Source organism: Microcaecilia unicolor, chromosome 3 (genome assembly GCF_901765095.1).
Source record: "Microcaecilia unicolor chromosome 3, aMicUni1.1, whole genome shotgun sequence".
Classification (NCBI taxonomy): Eukaryota; Metazoa; Chordata; class Amphibia; order Gymnophiona; family Siphonopidae; genus Microcaecilia; species Microcaecilia unicolor.
The window spans coordinates 382,335,620-382,349,033 of record NC_044033.1 but is presented as its reverse complement, the minus strand read 5'-3'; the positions used below and the strand labels follow the sequence as shown (position 1 = coordinate 382,349,033).

Below are 13,414 nucleotides of genomic sequence, written 5' to 3'. Positions count from 1 at the left end.
CAGAGCAGCATATTTTAAATGAGCTATGGAAGCAGCAGCAATGGCTCCCATTTGATTGTGCTGGATCAAGGGAGTACCAATCTGCTCGTAACAATTACAAATACAGGACACTAGCCAAACATTTTCTACCATTTGCTTTACCACTGGATTTATAAATCTTATTGGGGCAAAGGAAACCCTCATTCTTTTAAAATAGTAAAAGCCCACTTGCCAGGGACTTCTCGAATGAATACTTATTTTTAGGATAAAATGTGCACAATACTATTCCTTCATTCATATGAAAAGGTGCAACTATATCTGGCAGAACTGAAGTAATTCTATACACATCTTAGTTATGATGAAACCGAATATAAGGTTTAGAGGTAACAAAAGCTTGCAGTTAACACAATTCTTCTAGCCAAAACAACAATTACTACAAAACCTATCCTCGTAAAGATAACTCCATTGCTTCTGCATTGGTGGTCTGACAAAGGTACCTTTCATGAATCTTGAAATGGCTGGACACTGGAAAGCTGGAAATGTCTGAGAAGATGGTAAGCTAAGAGCATGTTAAGATGAAATCTTAGAGAACGTTTGCAGCCCCAAGCAATAATGATGGTTTAATACGGTAAACATGGTGTGGACAGAAACATATCTTGACCATTAATGAAACATGCCACTGGAAATCTTTTCCATTTAAACGCATTAAACATGTCTGACAGATGCCTTGCCGCCACCAAGCTGTCCTGAATTTAAGGCAGTGCTCAGTTTTCATGCTGTCAAAACCAGTAACTTTAGCTTTGGAGGTATATGTGAACTATCAAAGCTGGAAAGGTTTGAAGCCTGTGGATGTAAAACACTGATTAGTATTGTTAGGCAAAATAAGCGCATTCATGCAGTAACACAGCACACCAGCTGGCAGCCACAGAAGTGTTACCTTGCACCACTGGCATACAAACAATACTCAGCAGCATGACAGTACACCATAGCACAGGAAGTGAGGAAAGCAACCCCATTCATCATGAGAAGCACACCAAGCAATATTAAGCTCCAGAACAGCCAACTAATTCTGCCCAAAGCAGCAGTACCACAACTGCCGAAAGGGCAACATACACCAGTAGTATGCAACGCGAGCAGCCCAAAAGGACCAGAAGATGACAGTGCTTCTGTTGTCCAAAAGCCTGGGGAAAACGAGTTATGGAAATAACATATAAAGCAGAGCAAGAAGAAATAGGTACAGCCTTCCCAAGCAGATCTTGGACTGTTCTAGCAGGACTCAAAGAAAGGAAATTAACAGGTAATAATTTTACTTTCCTTATCTTGCTATACTAGTTCAAATGAGTGGGATATATCTAAGCTATAAATACTCTGGGGGCTGTGACATCCTAGAGGCCAATTCTGCCATGCAAAACCACTCAAGAACAGGGTTGTCATTCCATACAATGGAAGGAAATGCATACAAATCTCTCATAATAGTAGTCATTGATATTCTGAAAACAGAACTGTTTATGGTTCTTTAGGGCTGAACTTAGCACCCTTGGCCTACACCATCACTATATTGTTAAGCAATGCCAAAACCATCAAAAGACCATAAAGCTCTCAAAATTCAAAACTGCAACTAGGACAGATATTAGAAAAAGACGGCGATACCAGATAGCAACCTCACAGTACCCTGACTTCTGCCTACTAAAAACAGCCAAGAGGAGTACAGAAGGAAATTCTGCATTTATTTGTGACTTGACTTACCACTTTAACTGATGGACAGGGCAAGTACCAGGAGACCAACCCAAGGCACAATTAATGCAAAGAAAGGAACCACATCCATGGAATTCATTTTCCATTCTAGGATCTAACAGGCTGCTACCAAGACTAACCAAACTGAAGCTTGGAACTGAAACTGGGTGGAACAATGGCAAAAAGTGGGAGAGGGGGCGGAACCCCTTGCAATTTATGTACAGCCTAGAGAAGAAAACGCCCAAGGAGCAATATTACAACAAGCATCCTAAAAGATAGGTCCACCATAGGAAACGAACTCCAACAAACAACAGATCACCCAGTGAAAAGACCACACTCCAGTTAATGGCCAACTCACAAGAATGCAGACAGGGGACTCAGTGGGACCCAAAGAGTTGCTAAAAAGCCATCTGAAAGGACAACCAGCTCTCTGCCCCAAGAGGCTAGAAAGGGGTGTCACCAAGTATAGCAACATGGATGCTATTTCCAGGGTACTGACCCAGTCCAGTGAAATGCTTTTCTAGAGCACACAGGAACCAGGAGTAAAGCATCAGAAATCAAGGACAGGCCCTAACATCCAAGGACCAAGGTCCCTGCTTCCAAGTGAGACAGAGGGATTTCTGATGTCAGACACTGCCAGGATTAAAGGTGCGCTTCTTATCATGCTTCTTTGCACAGCTCTTCTAATTGAAGATCCTGTGAGGCACAGTTAATTTGATTTTAGTGTGAAACTGCTGGGTACAGAACGACATGGATATAAAATTTGTCCCCGTCCCCGCGGGTTCCATCTCAATCCCCACAAGCCCCGTCTCCGTTCTCGCAGGTTCTGTCCCCATCTGCAGAAGCCTTGAATACTTATGATTTTATATTTAAATCTTTTTATTAAAATATAAAAAGGAATATGCTGTGCAACTGTTGTATATAAATTACAAAAGAAAAACAACAATGAGCAACTATAAACCCTCCAACCACCACAACCCTCTACCCTTCCAACCTCAACAATAGCTGACTTCTACTACCCCAAGGAATCCTAGCCCACCCTGTTAAAATGTCCAGGGGTACAAAATACAACCCATTCTGTATGCCCTAGAGGGGAGAAATATGTCCTATGAAGCACTGTTATGATTTTTTAAATCTGTGGATGAATAAGAAGTCATCAACATCTCAGGATTCAGTCTAGCTCTCCTGTCTTCCACAGTCCTTCCTGCAAAAGAAGATATCTTCTTAGAAGATGTGCTGGTAGCAGAATGGGAAAATTAGGTTCTTACCATGATAATTTTCTTTCCTTTAGTCATAGCAGATGAAGCCATTACGTATGGGTTGTGTCCATCAACCAGCAGGGGGGAGATAGAGAGCACTCAATTTTTCACAGTGCCTCATGGCCAGCTAGCTCCACTGCCTCTTCAGTATTTGAAGCTTCCAAAGCAGTATGGCAAACCGCAATGGGAATAACATGAACTTTCCTCACAGCGAACGATGGCCCCTTAACAAGGGCATAAACTTCAAAAAAGGAGGGAATGAACTCATCCTCCTGGAGGGAATAAACTCGTCCTCCACTTTGTATAAACGGAGGGAATACTTGCATCTTTCTGGAGGGAATAAACTCATCCTCCCAAAACATGAACTGGAGGGAATGAACTCATCCTCCTATAACTGTAACAAGAATCCTGAAGACTGTTTTCAGACTCCCCAAGGAAGGAATATAACTTCAGGAAACCTTCAGCACCTAAAATCAGAATAACTGCAATACAGACAATCATACAGGGAGGGCTCATGGCTTCATCTGCTATGACTAAAGGAAAGAAAATTATCATGGTAAGAACCTAATTTTCCCTTCCTTGGCATCAGGCAGATGAAGCCATTACGTATGGGATGTAACAAAGCAATCCCTAAATAGGGTGGGAACAAGCCACACCACGCGCTAGCACCTGTGCTCCAAAACGCGCATGTGTCTGACCTACACGGCGGCCATTTTGAACTCTCTGGAACACTGTTCCATTTTGGAGGCTGTGGAGTCAGTACACCAAGCCCTCTATTCCGATTCCTCTATTTTTCTACTGTCCAACTCCAAATCTGCCTCCTTTACTGATATAAGGCTTTAAATTTTTTGTTCTTGATCTAAAGTACTAGTAAATACAAGTTGTATTTGCCAGTACTTTAAATCTAGGACAAAGAAAGATAGATAGTAAAGTTATCAAAAATTTAAAAACATAAAATATATTATACTAGTAAAAAAGGCCCGTTTCTCAAAGAAATGAAACAGGCGCTAGCAAGGTTTTCCTCGGAGAGTGTGTATGTTTGAAAGAGTGTGTGTGAGAGTGACTGTGTGAGAGAGAGAGAGTGAATGTGCGAGTATGTGTGTGTGACAGACAGTGAGACTGGGTGCAAGTGTGTGTGTGAGAGAGTGTGTGTGTGTGTGTGAGATTGAGAGTGTGTGCCAGGGCCCCCCCTCCCTCCCTCCCTCCCAGTTCCAGTGTCCCAGGGTCGTCGTCGTCCCCCCTCCGTCCCTCTGAGTTCCACTGGCCTTCCTCCCCCTCCCTCCGAGTTTAAGGGTCCCCCTCCCTCCGAGTTTCACGGTCCCCCCTCCGAGTTCCAGGGTCGTCATCCCTCCCTTCCTTCCTCTCAGTTCCAGGCCCCCTCCCTCCGATTTTTAAAAGTCATCTTCACTTACCAAGTCAGGGTTACAGCGGCAAGCAGCAGTGGTAAACGCGTGCAGGCTCAGCCCTTCTCTCTCTCTTTCTCAGCTATGGTCCCGCCCTTGCGGAAACAGGAAATGAGGGCAGGACCACAGCTGAGAGAGAGAGAAGGGCCGAGCCTGCACACGTTTTACTGCTGCTGCCGGCCGCCGTGACCCTGACTTGGTAAGTGAAGATGACTTTTAAAATTCGGAGGAAGGGGGCCTGGAACTGGAAGGAAGGGAGGGACATCCTCATGCATGTGACGTCACGTTCCTTTGCCTGGCAACTCCACAGCGTGCCCTTCCCTCTCACTGTTCCGCCCTTGACATCATCACGTTTTGACGCGAGGGCAGGACAGGAGATGGATACAGCCAGCACAAACCCTAAAAACCCTTCACTGCCACAGAGTCAGCTTCAGAACGTTGGAGGTGCTTTTTATTATAGTAGATATGTTTAAAATTTATTTATTCATTCTTTATTCACATTTACTACACCAGTTTAACTGACGCACAGAACAAAGCCATCAGGCTAATAAAAAAATAAAACAACTGACAAGAAAAGGAACTCCAATGACATATAGGACAGATGGGGAAAGAAAAACAAACACCCATATACCAAACAAACCAAGGAAGAAACAATGGGGACAAACTAGAGAAAAAACAAACTTAAAAGGGGACAGGAACTGAAGCCACCAGAACTTTGCCTTAATCACTAACCAAAAGGCCTGCCTAAATAACCAAATTTTAACAGTAATTTTAAATTTTTTGAAGGGATAATTCTCCATGAATTTCTAAAGGGAGACTGCTCCAAGCCACAGGGGCTAGAAAATAGAAAGCAGTGTGTTGAGTTTTCGTATTTTGCAATTTAGGACTTGGAAGTACCATACGTGATCATTAATAGAGAAAAGCAATCATGAAGAGGCATAGCATATTGTTAAAAATGACATGTATAATGATAATCCCAGGCGGAAGGCTTTAAAGGCAAGCAGAAGGATTTTGTATTGTATTCGATAGGGTATTGGTAGCCAGAGATGGTCTTTGAGAAGGGGTGAAACAGTTGTATCTTTTGGCATGAAAAATTAGATGCATTGCTGTATTTTGAAGGGATTGGAGCTTTTTCAATGCTGCCTGTGTTATAATATTATAGTAATCCAGCTTGGAAATCAATAGAGAAAGGACTAAGGCATGAAAAGAATCGTGATCCAATTCGTACAGAACGCAACTGCCTTAACATGAAAAATCCAGATTGAAGAAGGGAGGAAATATGCTTTTCTTCTCTGAAAGTTCTTTGAAATTGTACTTTACAACATTTATGTGCTAAATAGTTACGACTATAGCTTTATTCTAAAGTCATAAAATTAGTAGTTGCCATTGCATTAGTCCAGAAATTGAGGCTATCCCAGCTCTGTGGGCAATCTGCAGTTGCAAAACTGGCAGGCTATGTAAATAAAAGTCTACTGATGTATAAATCTTATTTGTAAAACAAGATCATCAAGAAGTTTTGGATGCAGTCATAGAAACATGACGGTAGATAAAGGCCATATGACCCATCCAGTCTGCCCATCCTTTGTAATCCCTAACTCTTCCTTTTCCTAAGCGATCCCACATGCTTATCCCATGCCTTTTTAAATTCTGGAACAGTCTTCGACTCCACAACCTCCACCGGGAGGCCATTCCACACCTCCACCACCCTTTCTGTGAAATAGTACTTCCTTAGGTTACTCCTAAGCCTATTCCCTCTTAACTTCATCATATGCCCCTTCATTCCAGAGTTCTCCTCAGTTGAAAAAGGCTCTCTTCCTGTACTTAAAATGCCCTTGAAATATTTAAACGTCTCTATCATGTCTCCTCTCTTCCAGCATACATGTTGAGGTTCATAGTCCCTATAATGTTTGCGTTCAAGACTGCTTACTAATTTTGTAGCCACCACCTGGATCGACTCCATCCTGTTTATATCTTTCCATAGATGAGGTCTCCAGAACTGCACGCAGTATTCTAAATGGGGCCTCACCAGAGACTTATACAAGGGCACTGTCACCTCCTTTTTCCTGTCCCTCTTTATGCACCCAAGCATCCTTATGGTTTTGAATGTCACTTTTTCTACTTGTTTGGAAGCTTTAAGGTCATCAGACACAGTCATCTCGAAGTCCCACTCTTCTTTCATACACTGAAGCACTTCACCCCCTATACTGTACTGTTCCCTCAGATTCTTGCGACCCAAGTGCAAGTCAAACTCTGAAGAATTTTCTACCCAGGAGCTGGACATATTATAGCAGGACATGTTTATCCACTCCTACCCTAGCCAAGCTAATGTTCAAGTACCTTTCTGACCTCATTTGCAACTCTCTTTAACTAGTCCCTTACTCCTCTTTATCTTATCTATATGTTCCAGCTTTGCTTACACCCTATGCTGTTTATGAAAATGTTTTATTCTGTATTGTGTTGGCATTGCAATGTAGCATACTATGCCATACTTTGTATTGTTGTTTGAATATTTTTACTGCTGCAATTGTCTATTACTTATGTTTGACTTATTCTTGCTGTACACTGCCTTGAGTGAATTCCTTCAAAAAGGCAGTAATTAAATCCTAATAAATAAATAAGAGATGAAGAACAGGTTATTTAAGTCTTATTCGGATTTAGGACTATGTGGTGACTGGTCTACCACTGAGCTACTGCAGCCAAACAGATTTGAAAGGGGGTAATACAGGAGATAACAGAGTAAAATAAAGGAAGAATATCGCCCACATAGATGTCACTCTTACTGTCACGGTCTCAGGCTCTCGGACACTGGAACAACGTGAGCCCTTGGGCTACTGTCGAGCGGCAGCAGCAAACAAAATCCCCCAACAAGGACTGGACAAATGAGCAAGGATGGAGCTGGAATCTGGAACGGACTTGGCTTGGCTGGACCCAAATACTGGAACGGACTAGACTGGAATAACAGGACTGGAGCAACCAGACTTCACCTGCGATGACCACCGTTCCCCAGAGGTTGAGCCCCTAGGTGCGGGCGGCCTGCAGGACTTACAGGACGGAGCTGGTAGACAAGAAATGCTGGACCAGACTGACTGGAACAATAGGATTCTCACACCGGACTCTAGATACTAAACAAGCTTGACTAAAACAGGATTCAAGACTCAGGATTCTCACACAGGGTATAGGATACTGAAACAAGCTTGACTGAACAGGGACTGAAGGTCAGAGGGGAAAAGAACAAACAAGGCAGGCTAGGCAGGATACAAAGCTAGGCCACACAAACAATAAAGAAATGGCTGAAGGCTGACAGGCAGCCACAAAGAAGGATACACAGACAAGCAAAGAGCAATGGCTGAAGGCTGACAAGCAGTCACAAAGAAGGATAAAAGCAGTAGTGCTTAAGAGCTTAACTGCACACAGACTAAACAAGAACAAGGCAAGGCATACAGGTAAGAAACGAAGCAAGGCAGAAGTGCTACACAGCACACCAACTAACCTAGAGACCTTTGACATTGCAAAGGCAAACTAGAAAGTTCCCAGCTGATTAATAAAGGCAGTCTCACAGCTGAGATCACCAGTAAGGGTGAGGCATAGTACCTAAAATCACAAGCAAGGCTGGAATCCAGACCGAACTGGAATGACTTCTGGAAAATGCTTGAGAAACAGCAAGAAAACAGTCTATAGCAGCCACCGGTTCTGGCCACCAGAGGGCAAGGTGCGCACAGACATGGAAAATAGTCACAATCGTGGCACTTATTCAGAGTTTTTCTATATCTGTGTACAAGAGATCTGAGAAATAAATTTAATAAGGGAGAAGACTTGGGTACCTTGCAGGGGAAAATCCACTGCTTATTTCTAGGATAAGCAGCATAAAATGTATTGTACTGTTTTGGGCTCTTGCCAGGTACTTGTAACCTGTACTGGCCACTGTTGGAAACAGGATGCTGGGATTGATGGACCTTCGGTCTGTCCCAGTATGGCAATATTTATGTTCTTAAGATGGACCCTTGAGGAACACCACAGTGAAGGGAATATGAAGCAGATGTTGAGGAAGAGGACGTAACTTTGAAAGATCGAGAACCAATTCAAAACTGTTGCAGAAAGACCCAGCGATGCTAAAGCTAAATGAGCTAAAAGAGGATGATCTATTAAATTGAATGCAGTTAAGAGGTCGAGGGAACAACATCAAGAAATATTTGCATGGGAAAAAGTGGTGAATGCCTGGAACGTCTTCCCATAGGTATAAAGACAAAAATGGTGATGGATTTCTTAAAGAGCAAGATATACACAGAGGATAAAATGGAAACCAAGTTCTGACCACATATTCATGGAGGCAGACTGTATTGTTATACCAGTATAATTTTTCTATTCAATTACATTGTGTCTATATATAAATAGCAATGTGTACTGGGGCTTCCCCCCCCTCATATAGCTTGCAGTATCCTGTAATTGACTCCTTGTGAGCTCTCCCTATTGGCTGTTAGTTCTGAGCTAGGGCCAGCCCTGCCTCTCTGTCCCTGTGGGCTGTGTGAGAGGGCCCAGTACTTGCATTCATGCCTTTGTGATCAGCAGCTGTTCTAGGGGGCTGATCCCTCCTTAATCTACTGTAATTCCATCAAGATTTTTCACCATCTACCCAAGTCATTTGCCATTTATTTTCCCAAAGTTTATCCCCATTATTCTCCTTTGAGAGTTACAACTTTTCTTCTCAGCTGGGCTGAGGTTCTGGCCATCTCCTTGCCTCTGGAATGGATAGATACAGCATGCAAAAGTCAACAATTCTCTGCTAAGCAACAGAACTGTAAATTGGATTTTTATTATTATTATGAGTACTACAATAAAGAAGATGTGCTTAAGAATTGAGTCTCAACTGGTAAAGCTTCTGCTTGGGGATGGTTTAAGATGACTGTTTAGCTACATTATACCTTGCCTAGAACAGTATACAAGTACTGAGCACCTCAACTCAAAGTAGAAGTGAAATGACATTTTGCACTTCTAAAATCACATGGGTAACCTGCTAAGAGCTACAAAAATTACAACTAAAGTGCTTAGAAGGACCATTTCCATCTTTAGCTGATATCATCTATTATGTCACTGCTCATGATAGATTGCAGCTTAGCAGGTACATGGGAAAAGAAAAAGCACACTGTGCAAAACTGCATGGAACTTACATTTTAAGTCAGGTAGGAAAAAGAAGTCCATAAAGGATGCACAATATTCTTAACAAAACAAGTCAGCAGCTTTCCACCTGGCTTGCCAACATTTTACCACAGGGAATTTTTGTTCTTGTTGTTGTTATTTAATATGGTTGCTACTTTACCTATATAATTTCAAAAAACTAGAATGCTATAATCAACCATTCTAAAATAATATGCAAATCCCAAGGTCTCTGTACACTGTAGAGTTGCCAAGATTCTAGAACTAAAACAGGAAAATGTAAACTTCTGAATGTTATATCCCTTTTACATGTACTAACCTCTTTCTGTTCAGAAAACAAATATCTGAATAACTCACTTGAAAGAAAAAAAGGTTTACTGTAATTATTAGATGCTATTGATTCTTTGTTATGTAAGTCAACCTTCAATATTACAAAACAGAAAAAGCTTTCATCAACCAGATCGCAAGCTGTGATATGCAATGTTATTGTACTTCATGCCTACTCAGTTCAGCAGTATAAAATCGAGTACAGTATTTCCACACTGAGGTGCTTCACAGATGTTCTGATGAGCCAACGGGTCATTAATGACGGCAGCGAGGGAGACAACACTGCCTGACCTTCGCATTCCAGCACCGAATGCAAGAAAAGCAATTTTAACTAATGTCACAGCTCAAAGGTCCTAGTTTTTACAGTGTCTTATATTTGTGTGGTGACAAAGGTTTACTTAAAATGTCCCACCGCTTCCGCCCATAGATATAAACGTAATATGCCCTAGTAATGTGGGGCATATCAAGTAGCGTCCCATTTTCTCACTGTAAATCGATACCAATGCTATTACAATTTTATCTGCTAGAATATTTCAGCTGTTTCCACTAAGCCACCGGGATTGTTAACAATAGCGCTGTTGAAAGATACATAAAACAGTGATGACATTATTAAGATCTGTTCTTATCTGTTTATTCCTCCTCCCACTGCGAAACAATCCCACATTCTCGCCAAGCTGAACTACACACAACCACACAAAACAACCATTCCCCTAGAATAAACACTAGCACTATAATACAGCACTATCACCAGTAAACATGCATCAGAGGAACAGCAACACCACTAAACACCTATTAACTCAACAATCCGTGCCCATCCCTCCAAGAGCCAGAATCTGGGGACTCTTAACCCTAATCTCGCTTTGCACCGTCTGTCACTAAACAGGAGCGCTAGAAAGACTTTCCTCGTGGCACAGACAGGAGCTGTGGCCACGGTACAACAGTTGCCCAATCCTCGTCAGCACATCACTGATTTCTCCCCCCCTTCAGTTTTAGGTGAGAATGCACTAGGGCTCGGGCCCAGAAATCCGCACAACCACGCCCAGACCCGGCTGTCTCCTGCAAATGAATGAGCAGAGCACCGGCCACATCGTTCCCCCTCACCTTGTACTTGTCGAAGCCAGCCAGCTGCTCCGGCGTCACGTAAGAGCAGCACGCCATGCCGCCCGGAGAAAATAAGCGCAAGGCACGCGCACAGAACACCCCCACACGACCAACCTTCCAGCAGCAACCCTGGCCGGGTCCGCGGCAGCACTGCTACTACTATCACAGTCAGTAATTACTACGCTCGCTGACTGTCTGCAAACTACTCTTACACCCACGCACGCGCACCGACCGGCAAAGCAGTCAGCAGATCCTCTCCTCTACTGCCGTGGCGAAAACGTCAACGCGTGTCATCCCACCCCGCCCCCTTTTCTTTATCCAACCCCCGTAAGCAGTGGGCGTGGGACTCCGGCCGTGCCCCTAATGAGGAGATCGTTCGTATTATTGCGCAGATAGACGTTCAGTTCACACCCAAGAAGGTCTGTGAAATTTTTTGGCTCGCACTCGCAGAAGGCCGATTGATGGAGGCGGTGGCACCGGGAGAAGGAGATGGTCTCTGAAAAAAAGTATCGTATGGTTTCACAGAAAATTTTAGTGGTAAAATTCAAGTTGTTTTTTTTTAATTCCCTGCCGGTACTTGCAGTGGAAAAGTTCTTCGATAAGCTGGTTGGCTACCTGTCTAGCAGATTGCCAAACACTTGGGACCCTCTTTTTCAGTTTTTTACTTAAGTTTTTTCTGAGAAATTTGTTAGTGTTTATTACAACAGAAATGGAAGAAAATCGGTGGAGAAGGCGATTCAAGTGTTTTTACTGGTAAACGTACTATAGTTTGTTGGACGGGAACTAGGATACCATCCACAAACTATATTAAGCAGATTTTGATCTTTCCTGGAGCAGTTTGTCATTGTGTAGATCCCCTCAAAGGCGGTCGTCGCCGGTGGGCCAACTGTTTGGGGAGGCTAAAGGGGGCGGGATTAGGGGCGGGGCTTAGATCTATAATTGTCTGACAACACAGACAAAAATAAGTAAAAATAAGTCACAATTAATACCTTTTATTAAATTTAGATAGTAAATATGTATCATATATCAAAGAATAAAGTGGTTGCTCAAAGCATGTACTAACCACAATTGCTCAACTGCAAAACACTATGCACAAATTTGTGCAAAAACACACTCATAAACCTTACTGTACCATAACACTGGGCAGACCCTAATAAACCAATATACCACCCATACAGAAAATGCAGACCGTCAACAATATGAAACAAGGGATCATAATATCACAATTCTCATGTAGAGCCACAAAACACCCTTTTAGGGTGGAAAGTGTTCATAAGTACATAAGTAATGCCAAACTGGGAAAAGACCAAGGGTCCATCGAGCCCAGCATCTTGTCCACGACAGCGGCCAATCCAGGCCAAGGGCACCTGGCAAGCTTCCCAAACGTACAAACATTCTATACATGTTATTCCTGGGATTTTGGATTTGTCCAAGTCCGTTTAGTAGCGGTTTATGGACTTGTCCTTTAGGAAACCGTCCAACCCCTTTTTAAACTCTGCTAAGCTAACCGCGTCACCACATTTTCCGGCAATGAATTCCAGAGTTTAATTACACGTTGGGTGAAGAAACATTTTCTCCGATTTCTTTTAAATTTACTACACTGTAGTTTCATCTCATGCCCCCTAGTCCTAGTATTTTTGGAACACATGAACAGACGCTTCACATCCACCCGTTCCACTCCACTCATTATTTTATATACCTCTATCATGTCTCCCCTCAGCCGTCTCTTCTCCAAGCTGAATAGCCCTAGCCTCCTTAGTCTTTCTTCATAGGGAAGTCGTCCCATCCCCGCTATCATTTTAGTCGCCCTTCGCTGCACCTTTTCCAATTCTACTATATCTTTCTTGAGATGCGGCGACCAGAATTGAACACAATACTCAAGGTGCGGTCGCACCATGGAGCGATACAACGGCATTATAACATCCTCACACCTGTTTTCCATACCTTTCCTAATAATACCCAACATTCTATTCGCTTTCCTAGCCGCAGCAGCACACTGAGCAGAAGGTTTCAGTGTGTTATCGACGACGACACCAAGATCCCTTTCTTGGTCCGTAACTCCTAATGTGGAACCTTGCATGACATAGCTATAATTCGGGTTCTTTTTCCCCACATGCATTATCTTGCACTTGCTCACATTAAACGTCATCTGCCATTTAGCCGCCCAGTCTCCCAGTCTCGTAAGGTCCTCTTGTAATTTTTCACAATCCTGTCGCAATTTAACGACTTTGAATAACTTTGTGTCATCAGCAAATTTAATTACCTCGCTAGTTACTCCCATCTCTAAATCATTTATAAATATATTAAAAAGCAGCGGTCCTAGCACAGACCCCTGAGGAACCCCACTAACTACCCTTCTCCATTGTGAACACTGCCCATTTAACCCCACTCTCTGTTTCCTATCCTTCAACCAGTTTTTAATCCACAATAGGACATTTCCTCCTATCCCATGACCCTTCA

General features: G+C 42.9%; 1 protein-coding gene across 3 annotated transcripts in view; it reads right to left on the bottom strand.

Annotated features, from left to right (window-relative positions):
• The window catches only part of SELENOI (selenoprotein I), a 105,549-nt gene extending 94,334 nt beyond the window's left edge, over positions 1-11,215 (bottom strand). For all 3 annotated transcript variants that reach the window (XM_030198647.1, XM_030198648.1, XM_030198649.1), the window contains exon 1: positions 10,955-11,215. In XM_030198647.1, coding sequence (XP_030054507.1) covers positions 10,955-11,011 — 57 coding nt within the window. In that variant the 5' untranslated portion in view covers positions 11,012-11,215. The remainder of the gene's footprint in view (positions 1-10,954) is intronic.
• Positions 11,216-13,414: the final 2,199 nt, after the last annotated feature.